Here is a 23143-nt window from a genome sequence, read left to right as displayed (position 1 = left end):
TTTATTGCGTTTTTCCACATACTATACTATGACTATTTCATCACTTTTTTTGACATAATATACTATCAGTTTTTTGTCGCTTTTTTTTGACATACTATAATACTACTTTTTTGTCATGCTATACCATGACTTTTTTCGACATGCTATATACTATGACTTTATTGCTTTTTTCCACATACTATACTATGACTATTTCATCACTTTTTTTGACATAATATACTATCATTTTTTTGTCATTTTTTTTCGACATACTATAATACTACTTTTTCGTCATGCTATACTATGACTTTTTTCAACATAATATACTATGACTTTTTAATCATTTTTTTCGACACACTATAATATGACTTTTCAATAACTTTTTCAATATACTATACTATGACTTATTTCGACATAATATACTATGGCTTTTTAATCATTTTTTTCGACATAGTATACTATCGTTTTTGTATCATTTTTTTTCCGACATACTATAATATGACATTATCTTTTTTTCCACATATTATTATTCCTATTTCATCACTTTCTTCAACATACTATAATTTGACTTTTTTCATCATGCTATACTATGTCTTTTTTTGGCATACTATACTATGACTTTATCGCTTTTTTCGACACAATATACTATGACTTTTTCATCACTTTTTTCGACATAGTATACTATGACTTTTTTATCATTTTATTTTGACATACGACATATGACTTTTTTTGTCATGCTATACTATGACTTTTTTTCGACATACTATACCATGACTTTATCACTTATTTCCACATACTATACTATGACTATTTAATCACTTTTTTATCATTTTTTTTTACTTACTATAATATGACTTTTTTCCCACATACTATACTATGACTTAATCACTTTTTTTGACATAATATACTATGTCTATTTTATCTTTTTTTTTTTTACATACTATACTATCACTTTATTGCTTTTTTCCACATACTATACTATGACTATTTCATTAATTTTTTCGACATAATACACTATAACTTTTTACCATTTTTTTCAACATACTATAATATTAATTTTTTCGTCATGCTATACTATGACTTTTTTTGATATACTATAATATGACTTTATTGCTTTTTTCGACAAAATATACTATGACTATTTTATCATTTAATTTCGACATACAATAATATGACTTTATCGTATTTTCCACATATTATTATTCCTATTTCATGACTTTTTTCAACATACTATAATTTGACTTTTTTCGTCATGCTGTACTATGTCTTTTTTTGACATACTATAATATGACTTTATCGTTTTTTCCACATATTATTATTCCTATTTCATCACTTTTTTCAACATACTATACTATGACTTTATCACTTTTTTCCACATACTATACTATGACTATTTCATCATTTTTTAATTATTTTTTTGACATATTATAATATGACTTTTTTCCATATACTATACTATCACTTTTTTATCATTTTTTCCGACATACTATAATATGACTTTATTGTTTTTTCCACATACTATACTATGACTATTTCATCAATTATTTCGACATAATACACTATCACTTTTTTATCATTTTTTTTTACCATACTATACGATGACTTTTTTTGACATACTATACGATGACTTTATCGCTTTTTTCAACATACCATAATATGACTTTTTATCACTTTTTTGACATACTATAATATTACTTTTTTTGACATACTGTACTATGACTTTTTCATCACTTTTTTATCATTTTTTTTTGACATGCTATACTATGACTTTTTTCAAAATACTATAATATTACTTTTTTCGTCATGCTATACTTTGACTTTTTTCGACATACTATACTATGACTTTGTCGTTTTTTTCCACGTATTGTTATTACTATTTCATCACTTTTTTTCTACTTACTATAATATGACCTTTTTATCAGTTTTTCGACAACCTTCAATATCGTTTTTTTAGTCATGCTATACTATGACTTTTTTTTGACATACTATAATGTGACTTTTTTGTCATTCTATAACACCGTTTATCACTTTTTTCCACATAATATACTATGACTTTTCCATCACTTTTTTTGACATAATATACCATCACTTTTTTCAACATACTTTAATATGACTTTTTTATCACTTTTTCAACATACTATACAATTACTTTTTTATCATTTTTTTGACACACTGTAATATGACTTTTTTCTACACACTATACTACGACTTTTTCGTCACCTTTTTTCGACATACTATTCTGGGACTTATCAAGACTTTCCCAACATATTACTTGTTTTATCACTTTCATTGACACACTACACTATGACTTTTCATCCCTTTTTTTCCACATACTATACTATGACTTTTTATGATTTTTTTGACGTACAATTATATGACTTTTTCATCACTTTTTTCGACATATATGTACAGTGTGACTTTTTAACACTTTCCCAACATATGACTTTTTTATCACTTTCATTGACACACTACAACATGACTTTCATTACTTTTTTTCCACATACTATATACTATGACTTTTTTCATCATACTATACTGGCTATTTAATCCCTTTTTCAACATACTACACTTTGACTTTTTAATCACTTTTTTCTACATGTTATACTTTAACACTTTTTCGTACCACGTCTTATCACTTACCAGACCTTTGACAGACATCAAGTTGTTGGTGCAAGTGACAAAAAAAATGAAACCCAAAATGCATTTAATGATGAACTAAGTCATACATGAACAAATCAAATCATGTCAAATTGATTTCATGGGGTAAATTCAGCTTTGATAGATTAAATTGCAAAACAATCTATTAAAATTAAAATTATTTATTAGAGCATTCTGAGGAATGGGAGGAAAAGTTAGATTTAAATCACCATAAAAATAATAAGATTAAACATTAACTAATGGACATTTTGGGCATTTTGTAGAGCAAACTTTGTTTCTTTTATCCAAGCCTACAAAGATTCTACAATTGAACAAAGTTTCATTTATGAAGATTGAAGACATGACATGACATAAAATAACCTCAACCACAGCATGTTCTCTTAGCAAAGGAGCCCCACTGGTTGCTTCACATTGGCCCGAGCCTGTCTAAGAGCAATTAGTGTGTTCAAAAATCAGATTCATAGTGTGTTGACAATTACAACAGTATTGAATGCGAAAACTCAGTGACTTGTATTGAAATACTGATACTTGAAGATTGATGAGATGAACCTGTAACATTCAAAAATCTACATTCCTTTTTTGAATCTGGGAAAGATGGTAAGTGATGATGATTGCTGTCCAGTAGCAAGCTTTGTCTTAAGCTCCGTGAGGTTTGTTTTGTCAGCACTCTGATCAGTCTGTGTAAGATAAGGATACTTGTCCTCATTACAATCAGCTGAGTCCTTGCGCTTCAGTGATCATTTTACTTCATCATTCATGAGGCTGGGAGGACCTCAGCCTGTGTCAAGAAGGAGGAAAATTGCTGCATGGGGACATTCCTCCATCCTTAACTGCTTTTTGACACCTTTGGTGCCTTTGTTTCCCCCCATGTGGCTCTTCCAACTTTAAGGCTGATCTTGTGATTAGCAGCATTCACGGTACTCTCCATCAAAGAAAGAAGAAGACACAAACACAAACTAAACAAACTGAATTTTCTAGGACAATTCATGGAATGCTATACCGTGCATAAAAGGGAAATTAAACGTCATAGTATGTAAAAAAAAAAAGTAATTAATCTCATTAAAGGTAATACAAAGTTATACAATAGTATATTATACAAAGTCATTTTTTTAGTCAAGATATAGTACAGTATGTCAAAAAATCATAATAATTGTCATAAAGAATTTACAGATATGCCATGAACATTTCATTACAAATCAAAGTATAGTATGACATACAAATTAGCTTTTATATGGGATACTATACTATGACCTTACTTATTACTTTTCCAGTGGTTTCCCAATATTTTGATGCCTGAGTCTCAGTTCAGGGTGTCAGCTTATGATCAAGGGCCACATTGGAAAAGTGAACAAATCTAAGAGTATTGTATTAAATGTAAGCTATAAAAAATAAAAGTATTGAAATTAATGAATGGACTGCAGATGATTATAATATAAAACATACATTTCATGTCATGTTCAGTTGCTGCACAAAATGTTTCTGAGGCCATTGGCCCGCAGGACACACTTTGAGAAACTATGGTGTAATGTAATCTACACCCACCATCTCAAATACAAAATCTATGATTGTTTGGACCCATGCTGAGAATCTTTAGTCTTTGAAAAGGAATATAAATGAAAATGCACCAGCCTGGAGTTTCAACCAAGAGAGACAAAATATCGATAAATACAAGCTTCAGAGCCGCAAATACAGTAATCATAATAAATGACATAACGAGAAACTATGATCTTATACAATCAGATAGAATGTAACAGTGGTGATGACATTTTATCTTTCTGCTTTCTATCGGCTTGCTCTCTCTCTCTGGTGTAAGAAATGAGAAATCTACTATAATCGATTTGAACACACCTGTTTAGCAGCAGAAGCTCTCTCATCTCACTCAAAGCAATTACATGATCAAAGATAGGCAGTGCAACCAATGTCCAAAGTAATTGGTCTTACCTGCCGCAACCCCTGTTAGAAAACTATTATAGCTAACTGCTGTCCAATCATATCAAGATGAGCGGTCCCCTGTGCGTTTGCCCCTTGCAGCCTTCACTTTAGGATTTATCAACCAGAATCAGAACAGAAGAGGAGCCTACTCAACAGCAAAGTCTGTTCTTATGACAAACAGTATCTTGATTAAAGTGGATCGTAATCTCATTAGGCGTTTAATCTATAGGGCTTGTCGGCCCAGCACATACACTAATGGAAGAAGACTGTGAGAAGTTATTGGTGAACCAGCAGCATATTGCTAAAAATATTGATGGGGAGCTAAACAGTAAAATAAAAAGACATTTTTGTAGTCAGCAGATTTTCATTGTGCATTTGACTTTTCTGTCCATTTATTTTTATAACTTCAATACAAACTGTGTTATAGACATCATTTCAGTCATTATCACTAATCTATAACACAAGATGTTATTACTACAAGATACTATTATGATTAGTTTTGCAATTTGGGTGAACTGACCCTTTAAAGTAAGTAGACCCAATTTGCAGTCGATAATGGAGATTTGCTGGATACATTTCTCTGTCAATTCATGCACAGTGGTTGACCAGTGGGGCGTGAAAACTGTAACAAATCAACCGTGACATGAAATACAGTACTGTGTGTTCAGAAACAGCCATTCAAAACAGCATCTGTCTTACAGTATTTGCAGCGTATTGTTTGCAATGCTCCAATGTAATACGTTTTGCTTTGTCATGCTATGAATCAACTGAGAGCCTAAAATATCTTCCCATCATGGATCAATCCTCTTATACAGTACACATACATCATTATATTCCAGTCATGTTAAAATGATTTTGAAAATCTTTGACTTTTCAAAGGGATTGTCTGTCTAGCGGAGAGCCTTGGTGTAGCAAATCAGTCTTCATGGAAGGAGACACTATGGGATTTTTTCAACTCACCAGGGCCGGGGCTCATTGGGATGCCATTTCTTGTGATGTCATGTCATGCAATGGCATTTAAAGGGGGAGGGGGGATATGTCCCTTTGTAAAAGACAGGCAAGCGGTGACAAAGGCAGCTCCAATCAAATCAGACACATAATTAAAAGTTCTGAGAGGCACAAAATGACAACGTCAACTGAAAAACAGCGAAGGATAAAACTATTTCATAAAGAGCAAAGCAAGAGATTAACACCTGAAAGAACTGACAGATTCCCATTGTGATGACATTGAATAACTATCTCTAAGTTTTGATTTGTAGATAAACAGTGCTGCAGATAAAACTGTTTGTAAAGATGACATAATAGCCAACCTAAAACAAAATTGCATTGCTGAAATACAACTCTGCTGCAGTCAGTGACAGACTAGTTATAGCTTTGCGCCTGTGAGACTGTTGAGTAAAAGTTCAAATTAATGTTTGAGCCTCTTCTGAGACACTGCTGGTGCAAGCAGAAAGGACATATTTGCATACAAGTGTTAGTCAGATAGTCTTTTTGTGTTGACTAAAATATACCATCCATACTGAATTTTTAAGATTCAGAATGCAATAATAATAATAATAATAAACTAAAGTATTGAAACTACAAACACTACTTGTAATTTTATACTGGCTGTTCGATATGATATGGGTTATTTCTGTGTAATATCTTTTCTTATTTTTTACACAACTCTGTTACAAGATGTTGGGCACACTGTAGTACTTCAGGAGCTGTCCATGGTGCTGGAAGTCATCATTTCTCTTCAGAGCCTTTGGCAGGGTCAGCTATCTAACAGCAGTCCCAGAACTGGCAGGAAATCAAGGTCTCTCTCAATGATTGCTAAAAAATCAGATGATGCAGTCACATTAACATTGATCGATTGTCTTAGAATTCCATTGGTCGTAACCTGGAAATAAAAGCAACAAAAACATTAAAAAAACAGTAAGAAAAATGTTATCCAGTGCTGGAAAATAACAAAGTATATTTAGTCAAGAGCTTTACTTAAGTACAGTTTTACCACATTTCAGAGGTATATGTTTTACTTCTTACTCTGCTATTTGATAAGGTAATACTGAAAAATTCAATCAAAAATAAATGTTGCCGTAAATAGTGTTTCTAAAAAAAACACAAATTCAGACTGAGAATAAACCAAGGCAATGAAAACTGCTACATATACTGTATATGAAGACAATTATGCGTGTGAAACTAAATTATTATGTGCAGGCATATTTTAAACAACAAGATTTAAAGTGTCTTCCTAATATGTCTTAGGTGGTATTATGCAGTGATTTTGTAAAACTGTGCTAAATTGTTACAGATTTGCGAAACAGGATCTTTGATGGGCATTTGTCATTGGATATTTTATAGAATAAATAAATAAAATCTCAACTGGGAGTTTCATCAATAAAATAATCAATGATGAAGATTGATGGTTAGTTGCAACCCTACTCAAAGCATCTCCCCAAGTGGCCGCATGGTTTACCTTTGATCTTGGTATGCAGTACATTTCTGTCCAAATGTGTTAATCTATTACCTATCATGACCAATTAGAATTATTTATGTGTTTATTTATGTAACGTAGAGGCTCAGTCTAATCTCTGGGGTCTCTGATTGGTTCTTTCTATGCCAAGCCTCTATGAAAAACATTAAGATGATCAATAATATTTGATTCAGAATCAATGCATTTTAGCTGCGTAGTTTATCACACATGGAAACATCAGACCAGTAATTGTTTGTGCAGCTGACATCTAAAACAGGTAAACAAGGAGAGAATGATGATGATGATGATGATGATGATGATGATGATGATGATGATGATGATGATGATACGAGAGGAGAGTTATAAGAGAATATAAGAGGGAATATAAACAGAAAATACAAGTTTTGGATTGTTAATGTGTTAGGTTTCTACTCTGTTCACCAACCACACACTCCTTATTGAACCAAAGGCAGAGAAGAATGGGTTCTTTTGATGTCACAGATTCCCATGAAAATGGCCAAATTGCAAATAATGGCTTCTTCATCTATGTTCACCATTGTGAAAGTGTTAGATAAATCCTAGCCTTGGTGCTGAGGGGAGTCCATGTGTGAGAAAGCCTGTTGTGTCTGTGTATGAATGTGTTGCTCTCTGTTTTTCAGTGAGGCCTGCTAGTTAGTGCCATTAACACTACAGTCGTTAATCATAACTGTTTAATGAAAAGTGTCAATTTCACATTGGAATCACCATAACCCAGCAGATGTGCTGCACATAATTATTTACTCCTGACTCCTTATGGAGCAAAAAAAATGCCCGGACAGCAAAAGTGAAAATGAATGGCTGTGAAAAACTAATAGGAGTAAAATATTACCCTTATGGGATTACTGGTATAGCTGTTTTGTTTAATTGGTGTCTGTCTTGTGTATCTGTATCTTCTTTTTGTTGTTGTTGGCCATCCATTATCTTGTAGTTACCATACAATTAAACATTTATTTCAGTACACATTGTGAAAATGCAGAGACATCAAGATGGTTTGATTATCTCTGCAACTACAGTGATGGATGAGCTCACAATTACTTTTTTGTTCATTTAGTCAGTTATGCTACGTGTAATGATGCAGTCGCCGGCAGGGAGTATTTGCAGAAAAATGATTTGGTAAATAAAACTTTAAATTTAGAGATTATGCAACCTTAAGCATATTTTAATGCTTCAAGTCTACTTGTTAATTGTTGTCCAAAACCTCTAAAAAAAAATCTACACTATTGCACTGGTGTGTTGCACTGGTGTGGTTTATTCTGAGTAAATCCCACATTTCCACAAACCGTTCTGCTGTCGTAAATACCCTCTAGTGCACCAAATCTGTATTATTTCCAGGGTGAAATAGTCCTCTGCATTTGCAATATTTACCCCTGTATGCCAAGCTATTGCGTCAAACTGTGTTCGGAAATTGCTGAGCGTTTTCAATAAGAAAAACTGTATACGTGGGGCCCCTTTTTGAAACATTTACATCTACAGTGGGGACCAGTGGGCTTTGGGCTGAGGGCGACAGACAAGGTAGGGTAGTTGAAAAGTATTTGGAGACAGACTTACAAGTTGTGGTGTTTTCATGACATGTGTTGACTTTAAGAAGAATATAGAAGAGCAGCTTTAACCCTTATTTGTCTGCAGCAAATAGCAACCATTTCTAGGCAACAAAAAAAAGTCTGTTGGTTTATTGTTTCACTTCTAGATTGGATTTGCCAACAGTATAACTCATCAACTCAATGATGTTGGAACTATCTGCAAAGCAATAGCACATCATCAATGAAGAGTATCAAAACAGTCTGTGTTCACACCTGCATCATCTGCAACAATGACAGAACTTTGACCCACCAAAATAAATAACCCAGTGAAGTAGAGTAGATGGATTATCTACTGTAAGGCAGATTGATGCTCTCATGGTTCATACTGTATTGCAAGGACTGGACCTCCTGCTTATCTGAAAGGTAGAACAAGAAAAAGCTTTAGAAAGTGGTCACCAGTGATGTGATTTGTAAAACCACCAAAACAATTTCATCTTTCATCCCAATCAAGCACAAACTAAATCTTATTTGTGGTAAATATTGTCAGTTTCACATGGGAATTGGATCTGGACAGTAATCACTATGGGTCTGCCAGAGATTTTCTCTCCCACCTCCACAATGTCCACTGAGGTTGTGACCGACTTTTTTCCCGGTTTCTGAAAAACATTTACTCACAATATCTTTGTGTCTCTTTTTGAAAATCCTCTTCAATTAGGTTTAAAAAAAATAAGTTTAACTGGAGTGTAGTCTTCTCTCCTCTTTGAACCGTGGTCTCCAGTAATTGCATCCCATGGGATTTACGCTCTATTTCTTATCCAGTGAAAGGGCAGAATCTCAAGCGGAATATGTAAAACATATTACGGGTGTCTAAGAAATGGATACATTTTTCTCTTTCTATTCACTCAATTCAACACATCCTCTTGATTGATTGTTGTTATTGTTTTATACCATTATAGTACATATCTGTATTGTAGAGGAGGAACTGGACCATTTGGTAGCTGACCAAGGATTTGAGTGTGTTAACATTCCAATACAGAGCATGAAACTCATGTGCTGCAAAGCAAGTTTATTGCTAATTTATAACTCTTGTCCCCAGTTGGGCTTTTACAATGTAATTTAAATGTATAGCTTTCTGTATCATTAGTAGTTGCTGAGTAATTAGCAGGAACTTGCATTCATATATGGCCAAAAGGCAAAAAAGAGGCAGGCACTGAGTTATCATGATATCCCTCTTCCATTGGGTTGATCTCTTTAAGATATAATACTCAAAACTTGCATATAAATTTTTCTTATACGTGTGGCACCAACTGATAAGAATGTTGTAGTGACAGCCTGTGTATCCAACACAGTGTGACTAGAGGAGATAACAAAATCTGCTTCCGCTGGCCATAACGCTGTAATTAAAAATACACGTCCTCATTTTCTCCAGTCCAAGATCATGTTCATCACATCAACCATTTTAAGATTGCTCTCTGTTTAATTTTTAATCTATAGGTAAACTGTGGATTCTTCTTCTTATATTATTACTATTATTATTATTATATTAGTATCTTAGAAGATCAATGAGATTAGTGTATATATATAGTGAGGTAAAAAAAAGGTTTCTTCTGGCTTCAAAAGTGACAGATAACTTTTTACACAACACTGTTTTCACACTTTTCTTGATGCTCTAAAGGTCACACATCCAAGTCTGAAATACGTTTTAACAAGAGCTATTATACACAGAATTTCAGACACCTGCTTGAAGTATTGTGGGATTAAGAAAAGTAAGAAATATAAAAATATGTTTAAAATATTGGTGTCCAATGTTGACATTTTGCCATTTAATACTTGATATAAGTAAGTTTCTTTTACGTAAGTCTAGGATTTATCAGGCATGAGACCAATGTATTACCCTACAAAGCCATTATGTATATTAACATCTGAGTGAGAAATTGTCAGGGACTGCAAGCCATTACATATCTGAGCTTTAAAGTGCCCTAATGTGGTCATCCGCATAGTCAGCATCAGAAAATATGAATAGAAATCCAGATTAATGAGCTGGAGAAGAGTGCCAGCAAGCTGCATGTCTCGACGACTGATTAATGAGATCCTAACAGAATTGGATTTGAATATCAATGCTGGCCTATTGCTTAAACTGACATTAATTGCCACCTATTAGATTGGCTCGGCACCCCTGTATTTCAAAACAATCACCGCCACTGAGAGATTAGAAGAGCAAAGTCTGTGAGGCCAAGCAAGTTTTCAGCACTATATCATTTGTCAGCTTGTGCTGTGTGGCAGCTTTTAACTGTGTTTGAGTGTGTGTGTGTGTGTGTGTGTGTGTGTGTGTGTGTGTGTGTGTGTATTTCTAAATAGATTCAATATTGAGATAATGCTTTACTAAATATTGCAATATTATTATTACCAGTATCACCTAAGACCTAACCAGCCAACCCTATCACCAGATAAGAACACGCTATTTGGTTATTCCGGAAAAAAAAAACTGGATTACATTCATTAATGTTTAAGTCCAATGGCAATGTTTTTAAACCACTCCCTTTCTACAGTTCACAGCCCCGACCTCCACACCTTAACTTTCTGTTTTGTTGCATGCTGTAAGGGAGACTCTGGATGGACCGCTACAAGGCTAGGGTCTAGAGACTTGACAAGGGTAGCTGAGCCATCACTACGGCTAGCAAGCTAATCTGCTAGTATGAACACTAGCTTTTGATGGTTCCATGACAGTCTGTTTATTAGGTTATAATATATATTTCGTGCAAAGTTGACTTTTTGAACTGGGGGTGGTGCTGGAGGAAAGCACGTTGCATGGTTCATCCTCTAAAGAGCAAGATGGTGCAGAACGTTTTATTCAATCACTCCGTCTCATATGGTTCATGTGTACAGGTAGAAATGCTACCCAGTTTAGGAATAATCCTCAGGGAACCATGAATGTATTTTTCAAATAATGGCAAACAGTTGTCAAGATTAAAGTGGGCAGACAGACAGAACGACAGACCAGCCAACCAGCAGACATCCCCATCATGAGGCTTCGCTGTTACTAGGGATAAAATGTCAATCCAGCAGACTCATTTAATTCTTCTTTGACAGAAAACACGGAACATTGAATGAGTGTTTCATTTGTCTTTCTCAGTCTTTCCCTCTTTATTTTTTTCTCTCCCCCTATTTCTCTTTCTCTCAGAGTAATTGATATGATATGAGCACTGGCAAGTGTAATCTTCTTTTAATTAAGACCTGCTGCTGGCACCGACTTCAGACTGATAGTGACTTACGGCTCTCTTTCTCTCATTTCTCTTCCCCTCTTCTATCATCTCATTTTTCTTCTGTTGCTCTTCCAACTTTGGCTCTCTCATCTTTCTCTTGTTATCTCAACATTCACAACTCTTTTCTCTACCCTCTTAATTCTTGCCCCCTCGTCATCTGCTCGGCCCGTCGCTAACATTTTGGTTTCTTTTTCTTTTTTTCAATGTCTCTTTTGCCTTGTCGATTATTTCTCTTACACTGCAGTCCCAGCACCATGAAGAGGAAAAGAGAGCCCTCAGCCGGGAAATCATCCTCCTCAACAACCACCTCATGGAGGCAAAGATTACCATCAACAAACTCAGAGAGGACAATGTGAGTACTCAAAGCTGCATATTGTAATAAAGGCTCCCACTGACCTCTCTGTCAGCATAGTGCATGTAGGCTCACTTTTATCATAGGGGGCATGTTTAAATTATATTTCACCTTCAAGCCCACAAATTAAGCACTATTCTGGATCATTAAGGGCCACAGAGATCTGGGGCCCTGGGACAGTTGCTATCCTTCCCTGGTCAGTAATCCGGCATTTTTAGCACCTCTTCAAGTCTGACACCTCTTCAAAAAGCTGTTTCTCCTGATGGGAACCCTTGCTCCACATTTTATCACATTGGGATCCTTCTCCATGAAGCCACTGTTGCTAAAATTCTCATACAACTGTATTTTTGCAACATCCTGGATATTTGTGCTTCAAGGAGCCATAGCAGACAGAGGAATTAATTCTAAGCCACTGGGTGTTTTATAGTGATTATGCTGAAATCAATGGGCATCCTCAGGGCGGCTAGAATTTGGAGCCGGGGCCTTGTGGATGTGAGCTCAGGGACATGTGGAAATTTGGTGCCTTACTTTCTTTAAAGTGATTTTACTGGTACTTCTTCTGGGGGCTCCAGGTTGGTAGATTTTCTCTCTTTTGTCAATCGTGTCTTTCATAACCCGTCTGAGGCTGATTGGAGTAAAGGTTAATTTAGAATGGAAGAAGAATTTGTTCTATCGGCGAGGCATTTTCTCCAGGGAGCAAGATGTGTGTGTCTGCTGGCATCTGGTGTTAGAAAGAGACACAAAACAACCAAAAATAAAAGCCGAATGACAAAGATGGGAAAATGGCCACAAAGAAACGGGAAACTACAAAGCAAAGTCAAACAACCACAAAGAGACACAACATTACCACAAAGAGATGCTAAACAACCACAAAGAGATGCAAAATTGGCCACAATCCATCCGTGCTTACTACTGACTATTCAACTACATGAAAACCAGCTCTATACAAAGCCACGACAAAGGGTATTCATTTATATATTCACTAAATATATAGTATATTATAAATATACAGTATGATAAGACCTCACAAACATGGAGGGATGACATTCCCAGCAGAAATATACCAGAGAACGGATGTTAAGACATCATCAAGGTCTCAAATGTTTATTTGGCACGTCCACAGAAACTAGAGGGAGCCCAAATGTCCCCTGGCAACAAAAAGAAAAAAACTAAAGTTATTCAAAAAGCAGTCACTCTTTACTGGTGGAGAAAAACACTGAAGAAGGCTTTCATGTTATGGAAAGTATTGTGAGGGCTGTGGTGTGATAGAAGCGCAGGGAGGAGGTGCAGCAAGAACTGACCTTTATAATAGGATGTATTTCATAGAGGAGGGAGAGGAAAAGAAAGTGAGCTGAACCAGCTAATCACCCACACAAACACATATATTCAGAAATACAGAAAACAGTTCAAACCAATGGATTACCCTTAATTTGCTCTGAAATTTAAGTAAAAACCTGAAAATGATCCATTCTAGAAAGAAAGCACAGAGAACGAGATAAATAATACTGCACTAGCTTCCCTAGGCTGGAACAGGCCGATAAGGGAATGCATAATAAAATTAGCACAGGCTGTACTGGGCAGATATATAACAAATGAAAAAAGTTGAGTTGTGTTTTTAAGGTCCTGCAATCCTTAATGTCAACCTAGTGAAATAATACAGCCAAGGTGAAAAATGCATGCTAACTAATTACACTCTACCAGCTTCAATGGATGAATTTGTTCCTTTGATTTGACAGTTCACTAAATCAAGGAATTGCCTAATCCAGGCTGCTATTGACCAATGGAATACGGCCCATTATGTGCACTACATATTGCATCCTATACTATTAATGTTTAGCCAGGCATTTAGTTTTGTTTCCCAATGACGCATACTTTATTTACAAATACCTTATGAATAGTACATGTAAACATTACATTTTTTATTTGTTGTTATAGTACCACGGTAACATTCCATTACTGTGTCCCAAAATTATTTCCTTCAGAAGTCCCCCATAATTACGAAAAGATTTAAAGGAACTATTACGAGGATGTAGTTAATCCTCGTAATAGTGGTTTTCCCACGGAGGGGAACACAATCCCCCTCGGTCTAAAATTTACTTGAACCATCAGGCTGCCAAAATTAACAAGATTTTTTTAAAGCATGAATTTGAAATTGAGGATAATAGTTGTGCCTCTTACAGGATCTGTACAGGAAAGACTGCAACCTGGCAGCCCAGCTGCTTCAGTGCTCCAAGTCTCACTACAGAGCACACAAGATGTCTGAGGTGAGCTCCCCAACACTGCTCCAACTGCATCAATGTGTGAATTCAAAGCTGTGCTGCAAGCAAAAGTTAGCTGTAATGGGTTTTAAAAATAAGTTAAAACAATTCAACAAAAAAAATACTTGATTTGCAAAGATGTTACATTTTGTTAAATTACATTCCAAATAAGACTAGATAGAATAATCAGTGTTTAGCTTCCTCCACAATAGCGGAAGGCTGAAAATAAGCAGCTTGATTGGCTGTAGCAAGCATTATGTCCTTAATACCAAGAGCATGTCCTCTGTATTTATTATGGGAATTCATTTGAGCAACCTGGGTTGAGTTGACATTCTATAATTAGAAATTAGAAAGGCTGATTCCAGTTTGTAGTTCATGCCACAAATTTGACTACATATAGAGCAACAAAGAATTATTAAATAAAGAACCTGGAATGGGAATAGATTTTGTTGCTTCTACAGTATCTTACTTCAGGGAATATAAACATTTTTTGACACGCTTTCAGATTTAGATAGAGGAAAATTGGAAAAATAAAATGTAGCCTGAAAAAAGTTGCCCAATTTAAATCAGGAAATATCTGATCAAAGAATAGTAAACAAGCTGAGAAACTGGCCAAAAGTTGAAACACAATATATTCAAATACTCAACACTACAGACATATTTTAGTTGGTACCCAGTACCTCAAGATTCTTTTAAACCGTATTTATCATGTTGGAAAATATATTTACATAAAATATAACAACTGTTAACTGAATACACAAAACGGATCAAAATAATACTATTTTTAGGGAGGTGGGGTGTATTTGGGAGAACTAGGACCATGACTTTGGCTATAGCCCTGAGCTTGATAAATAAAACTTCATAATCTATCACTGCATCTATGCTGTAAATAATTAGTGTGAGCTAATGAACTATTCTCTATGAATTATTTATGTAATGGAGAGGTTCATTATGTTGTCTCATTGTACCTTTAGAAGCCTTGGTAAGTGGTTTTCACAATAAGACGGAGGCACGGTACTCATGGTCTCTTCTGTCAGACTGATGAAGGTCTGCCGTTTGAAGTGCCATCTGTCTGCACCTCGTCTGTGCATGTGAATAAATGAATGCCTGGCCTGAGACGACACCTGATGCAGAATACAAGTTATACTCTCCAACAGTGAATACAACTGACTGAAGTACTGCATACAAATACATTTGATTAGCCTATTTAGAAATATTCACTAGGTAGCTTATGATTATATATGAACTGGGACAATTCGACTTCATAAACCTCTACAAAGCTGATGTTTTTCGATTTTTATTATAATTCTGATTCTACTTAAACACGGTGATGGACAAGAAGGCAGGATGTCTGTAAATTATTACTAGGTTAAAGTAAGCTTGTATAACTTTTGCAGAACAGCAGCCACTGTGGCCACAAGTGACAATTATAGGATAACATTAACAGTAAATGCTAAAAACCTTGTGGAATGCTAGCACAGGAAAAGAATAGTCATAGTCATAAAGTCAGCAAACTGACTCAGTGATGATGTCCGTGATATAGCAATATCTGTCTTTAGTTTGCTAACGTGAGCTGCTAACATTAAGCTTTATGGTCCCTCGAGGCCAAGTAAAGATGTAAAGTTAGCACTAAAAACCTGAAATAAATATTACTGTCTCATAATACTATGGTTAACTAACTCTACCCTGCAATACACAAACAATGCTGCCCGGACTGGGGGGACTGAGTACCGGTACCTACCGGGCCCAGGATTTTGTGCTGCGCCCCTGATACTGCTCGTTCATTTCCATGTTTCCTAGAGATCCTTAACGGGTGAGGATGGTGTATTACTGGGTCATGTAGCCTCAGTCTTTTAGCATTATAGCCATATTGTGGATGTATAAGACCTTTTACAGGCATTTGGTTGCAAGACAAATTACCTGGGAACATTAGAGTTGGCTGCAGGCAGTTTTCAAACAACTCATGGAGTTTTAGTGTTAGCATTACCTTGCTTTACCTAGCTACCCCGAGAACATTTGCCAGTGACAATTGTCTTTTCAACTTCAAAATCCACGGTTGGAGGCTAGAAATGAAAACTGCTTTTGTTCAGTAATGCGTGAACTGAAGAACCTTTTTTTTAATACTGCAAATGTTGAAGTGGTAAATCCGCCAGAGTTATGCTATAATCAAGTGTATGTGCTGTGAAAACATTCAACAGGCAACAGTAGAAGTAAATAAGGTGTAGAGGCTGCACCAACAGTTAATTGAGAGATTTTATTGCTAACAAAGTAAACTTTTATTTGTAAGAGGAAAAAATTGTTTTTTCTTCTTTGCGAATTTAGAGTCACACTTTCAATATAAATATTTGGTTATAAACATGAAAGAAAAACCTCTCCCACATGTGGAGTATTTTAAGGAAACAGCTCTTAGGGTGACTGTGAATTGCTAGAATTACTATCATAATAACTTCCATCAAACCCCATTAAACCAATTCAATAAATGGAATAAGACCTGTAGACGTGTGCATGCTCTCACATGGATGAACACTGTGTGACTGTTAATTAAGATGCCTCAGATAGCGGATTTTGCTGAGCTAGCTTACTTGGAGCACACACTGTACTGTATATCATTTTGTACTTCCCCCCACAGCCTCACCTACTTTCCATCTCTATTCCCTCCAAGAGAGGCAGCGGCTGCTAAAAATAGCTCAGACTTAAAATATGCAGGTTATTTTGTGCCGAGGCGAGCTTCTATTTCTTAACAAAGCCAAGTCAGTATTTTATCTTCTTTCTATTCCCAGCTGGAGACCCGGAGCACTGGTTTAATTTGAATCTAAGCTGTTCCCTGCGGAATTGATATGTGTTTGATGGTAGAGAGGGAGGCCTTTTACTTGTGGAGGCAGTTGAGGAAGAGGAAAAAGATGAAAGGATAAAGAAAGGGAGGAAAAAAGAGAGGACTTAGTGTGTCAGAAACAGTTCCTACTGACCAACTTTAAAAAATAAAAAAAAGAATTTGTAACTGAACAGCTTTCGAAAACATGAGCCAATCAAACAGATTACGTCTCTGTCTGTGTAAGAGTGAGACAGTAAGTAAGGAAGAAAGATCAATTAAGAGAGACAGAAAAATAAATTGGAGAGAGGACACAATTATTAACGGCAAAAACACTTGGTTCCAAAATACTTATTATTATTAATGTTACGATTAATACAATTTTATGGAATGCCAAAGTTGAGCTAAAATTGTGAAAATTGTGTTGTGTTGTGTGGGTGAAAAGAAAGGCAAACAAACAAATAAATAAATAAATAGCTTGTGTACAATTTTCTGACAATTTCATTAGAGGGGCCTAGTATTGCAATTCCCCAGAGGTACAGAAACTGGTCTGGATTGTGTGAGCTTTGCGAGAATGAATTGCTTTCTAAACCGGAACTATAGATTCAAATCCTTGAGGAATGGCCCTAAAATATTTCTATTGCAGACACGGAAAGCAATGCCCTTTGTTTGAGGAAACGATTCAAGTTGATTGCATACCTAATTAGGAAAAGGCTGTTGAAAAGGTCTATTTTTAGTGATCTTTTCTGGCTAAATTTAAAGACTTTTGCTATCACAAAAAACCTCTGTGTAGATTTTTGTTTTAACTTCCCATCTTAATTGAAATTCTTTTGTCTCTTTGTATGTCTGTTTTAGCTGCCACTGGACTTGCAGGAACGCATCAGTTCCCACATGGAGAAACATAATTGGGGTAGCGGCGCCTCCATAGCAAGGGGCCATTCCAAGTACTCTGATGCTGTGCCCACATCCATAATTGGAGAGGTCCTGGAAAAGCCCGAACCAGGAAGCAGTTGCCCTGTAACCCGCTCACCCAGCCCTCAGCCGCAGGATGGAGACTTTCTTACAGCTACAGGTAGCACTGATCAGCTGAACCGCCGCGTTTCATATAAAACATCTGACCTGTACTGTAGCGATACAGCCCTCTACTGCCCTGAGCGATGGCAAGATACAGGGCGCAGGCAGAGTGTCGACCTCCACGGCACCGGTCTGCTCCAGCTTCACGCCCAGAACTCCATTGACAGCAACCCAGATGAAGAGACGTACCACTCTGAAAGTTTCTCTAACCATGAGCCTCCATCTTCATTCCACCAACATGATGACTTTGGCACTGGTAGCCTCCCTGCCTCCAGTTCCTACTCTAGCTTCAGTCTTGCGTCAGACGACAAGGTAGGAGTCAGTGTTGGTGGCTGTGGGCGCGCTGCCAGCAGCACCTTATCGTCTTCCCATCAGGGTCTCTATATGGATTGGCGAGATGGTGGCAGTGGAGACTATGAGCGTAAAAGCATGTCCTCTTATAATAAAGACAGCACGAGCTTCCCTAAGTCTCTCAGCATCCAGCACATGGTGATCCCCAGAAGCCCGCAGAAGTGCACCTCACCAGGGTACACAAGGACGGCTTCATGCTTCAGTGAACCATACCATTCCAGCACCCCTCGCCTGGCCTCCTCTCACAGCATGGGGTCCACAACTGGACTGAGCCAGGCTCGTCGAGGAGCTCTTGAGAGCCGAGATGACATCCAGGTTCCTGAGGATGACCTTAGCAGCCGCTGGAGACAGCTCAGCGTGGAAGACATCAACACATTTGCATCCTACCCTAATATTCCAGGGCGTGTATCCCCATACAATTTTGCCATGGGACCATCCAGCAAAGTCAAGGGGTCTCTCTACAGCAGCTTTCAAGAAGGAGATGATGTCTTCCACAGCCGCGTGCTGGACCAGTGTTTTTCTATGGGTCCCCCTTCGCCCACCCGCAGTCAGAAACCCATGGAGCATCGTAAGCAGGAGAACACGTCTATGCTGTATAGAGCCAAGGAGGACAGTCAGGACTCTGAGTGCAGTTTGTTCCTCTCAGGGAGCTCTAAAGAGAAGGAGAGCAAAGGGGGGGCAACAGCAGCAAGTAGTGCCAAGGACTACGTCAATCTGAGTGCGGAAAGCTCAGCTGAGTCCTTACACCAAAGCTCCCTCGAAGCCTCAAGTCTTCAACACTACCCCAGCCCCAGACCGAGCGTCCGGCCTCGCCCAAGCTCAAGCTCTGCTCTCAGTGTCGGTCCCACACTCCCAAAGAAGACCTCTCCAAGATACCAAAAATTTGGCAGCACAGGACTGACAAGGAAGGACAGTTTGACCAAGGCACAGCTATATGGTACGCTGCTGAACTGAGCGGAGACAGAGAGCTTTTCATTTTATGCATGATGATGATGATGATGATGATGATGATGATGATGATTCCTAACTTACTGTACTGTAATGTCTCAAAAATCCCCAGCAGCAAACACATACTTGGTGTGATGGGGTATTAAGATGTTGTTGTTTTATGTATCTCTTAGCCAAGGCACGTTTCATGCAGTCTGCAACACTTTTTCTATTGTATGTCACGATACGGTGTAGTTACCTAAAACCAGCTATTCAGTATGTTTTTGTTTCAATGACAATGATGGGAATTTCTCTAAGAAATATGACACAGATATTACTGCACATGAACATACTGCACTATTTTTTTTGTGTGTGTCAAGTACTGTTAGTAAAACCAGCAAAATACCATTAATTCCTGCTCTAATAATAATATAATGGACTAAAGAGTGTTGAAAGGGGTAACTTAAAGGTGCTCTAAGCGATGTTGGGTGATGTTACTTCTTGTTAACGTTCAAAGTATTTTCAAGCAAAGCAAGACTAGCTTGCCCCTCCCTCCTCCTCATCCCGTCCCCCTCCCTTCTGTGCTTCCGCAAAGTGACCCCCCCAACCCCACCGCCACCCCCCACCCCCAAATCCTTCTTGTTGGTTATTGGCTGGAACACTGTTTGTGTATACTTCGTGGTGCAGGTGGGCATTGTTTATTTTTGTTGCCATTTTTAGACCCTAGGCTGTCTACAGAGACAGTGTTTTTTTTTTACAGTTCTGGGGATAGGCAGCTTGCGGATAGTGAGGAGATTTTTGCTGTATCTGACAACAAATGTTGTAGCTTAAAACATGCGCAACATCGCTCAGATCACCTTAAATTAAACATGTTTGGGAGAAGGAAGGTTATCCATTATGTATAGTGGAACCTGGTGACTGCAAGGTGTTCAAAATATATATTCATTCTCTATTTTGTCTTAAACAAAATACATTATGTATAATGCTGATAAATAAGATGGAAAAACTCATTTCCAGCTAATTTGTTTCTCATGGGCACATTATCTGTAAATGCTACTTATTAAAATGGATGTTTTATAACCACTTCAAAATTGGCTAAAACAAAAGATATTATAAAAAGGATTTTACGTAAATGCTATGGTATATTTATAGCAAGAGACTCCTACTAATTACAATATGTTGCCAGGTGAACAACAAAAGAAATGTATACATTCAGTAGAAATGGTTGAATGGAACTGAGATTTTTAGCTGGAATTTTCTTATTTTTGTATTAATATGAGGCTCCAAAGTAGGTTCCCTCATACCAGGAAACTTGTGAAATTGCCTTAGTTCTGTTCAGTGGACAGATGGTCTCCTTTACAACAACTGTGTACAAACTGTATTAACTTCTTTATTTTTACTGTACGTATACACTACTGTTACAGCGTATGCCCTTTGTGTCAGACATAACACACACAGGCAAGTTTCTTTAGAAAAGGATTAAGTCCATTCTTAGCGATATTTTTCAGTGGAGATCTCCATTGAAATTTGTTTTTAGTTAAAGACGATGTGGCTTAATCCCTGTCTAGAAATCTGGCACACGCAGCCAAATGTCTAACCCGATACAAACTCCTAAACTCTGATAGCACTAATAGTGGCACAAAACAAAAAGCGCTGGATCTTCTGGTTTCCAGGAGAGATTCATTGTAACATTCTCCAGGCAAACTGGCTGTTCTGCAATGTATGCTCAAGATGCTGAACTGAGAAGGGGGTATGAAACAAAAATGTACAGTGTGTTGTTTTCAAACCAGCATGCTCAATTAGGCTATTTTAGAGAAAACACTGTGAAAAAAGATAATGCATGTATATATGTGTACATATAAAGTGGCAAAGACATGCTGTCCTGTTGATGAATTCAAAAAAATATAACAAGACTGCCTTATGTTAAATAAAAAGTTGCAGAAGGGTTGTCCTGCTGCCCCACAATCATGCTACCATCTGTTATTGTTACCAGTATAGATGGGGGGGGGGGAAAACATCTCCATATATACTACACTGGATTTCTAGATACTGGAAAACGATAGTCTTCTAACGTGTGTGCCCTTTGGCATGATAGTTTTGAAGGATTTCTTCCTGCCTGTGTAGCTCTATAGATCTGAGAGGAATGGCGAAAGGGATAAGCTAAATAATGGGAACACAGCTTTGCCCCCGAGCAGTCGCGTATAGATTTCCATGCCTCTACCTCTCCCATTCCTGCAGATCTGGGAACTTAAGGCTTAAGGTTGTTTTTTTTAAGATTTAAAAACTTGCTTTTGTTTTTGACCTTGGCATGTTATGAAAGTGAAACTGCACACATGACACACAAAGTCTCCAATCATATTCTTATAAGGTACAATAAGCATCTAAAGGGTTAAAAAGGTTTGGAATTAAATGTAATCAATGTACAGAGGGATTAAGAGGATGTTTGTATTTTTGTTGCAGACTTAATGTATGAAAAATAAATATAGATACTACATATACAATTATTACACTTTGGCTATTTTTATCCAGTTTCAGTTGATGTTATATTTATTGAATGTTCTGACCCTGAATGAAGAGGCTGAAGCGTTTCTGTCCTGTTCTACCTCCAGCCTTGTTCCAGGAACTACAGGCCAGCTGTTTAAATGTCAACATATTTGTCCATCTGATGCATGGTTATATATTTTTGCTGTATGTTTATTTACTTAATAAAGATGAGTGTTGGGAAATACATCCTGACCTTTGTTGTTCTACATTACTTATTTTAAGAAATGTAAATCCTTAAACTTCTAGGAAGGTCTTGATCTGCAGTGTGGGACAGTATTTGACTTTCTTGATGCAGTTGTCATGATTCAAATTGACTTCCTGAAGTGATTGTAGACACTCCTCTGTATTTTCTATACATTATTCAGATTTGTGATGCCACAATTAAGCTTAATTATCTCATGGGGAAATGTTCTGGCTTTCAGTTGATTTATTTTGTTATGCTGGTCTTTTGACATTGCCCAACGCTTCCTAGGAAAGGTGTCTGTTGAATTTGAAGTTATTTTTAATTTATTTATTTTAATTTGGTGACCTAAAGATTCATCCCCACTGTCTTAAACAACCAATGTGACAGTGTATACACTAAACAGACATCTATTAGCATAATGGTTGATGTGAAGTGTGCTTACTTACCTGTTGAACATCACCAAGGCAACACAATCTTCAAACATGTCTTTTCTGAAGAGGCCCTCCAAAGTTCACCATGGTTTTCTGCAGTTGCTGGTTTTGAACTTTATTCTTTGGTGTTAAGAGTTCCTTTTGTTTCAATATCTCTAATTTGTTTTAACGTTAATGATCTCCAGCATCTGACTTGCTAGCCAGCAAAAAAAACAACAGAAAGACGACTGCAAACAACAGAAGCTTTCCCCATTTAGCACGCAGACATTTTCATTTAGCTTCATAAATTGCTTGGTGGTCAAGACAATAACATAACAGTTAAACTAATATACAGTTTAAACAAAGCCACGGGCTAAAAAAAAATACT

At 36.8% G+C, this 23143-nt stretch overlaps 1 protein-coding gene across 1 annotated transcript in view; it reads left to right on the top strand.

Annotated features, from left to right (window-relative positions):
- The window catches only part of LOC117935625, a 50825-nt gene extending 28472 nt beyond the window's left edge, over nt 1–22353 (top strand). The window contains exons 5-7 of the mRNA XM_034857942.1: nt 12091–12198; nt 14379–14462; nt 18121–22353. Of these exons, the coding sequence (XP_034713833.1) occupies nt 12091–12198; nt 14379–14462; nt 18121–19644 (1716 nt within the window). The 3' untranslated portion in view covers nt 19645–22353. The remainder of the gene's footprint in view (nt 1–12090; nt 12199–14378; nt 14463–18120) is intronic.
- Nucleotides 22354–23143: the final 790 nt, after the last annotated feature.

This window comes from Etheostoma cragini, chromosome 20, assembly GCF_013103735.1.
Source record: "Etheostoma cragini isolate CJK2018 chromosome 20, CSU_Ecrag_1.0, whole genome shotgun sequence".
NCBI lineage: Eukaryota > Metazoa > Chordata > Actinopteri > Perciformes > Percidae > Etheostoma > Etheostoma cragini.
The sequence above is the reverse complement of the archived record's forward strand: the minus strand, read 5'-3'. Positions and strand labels throughout refer to the sequence as shown.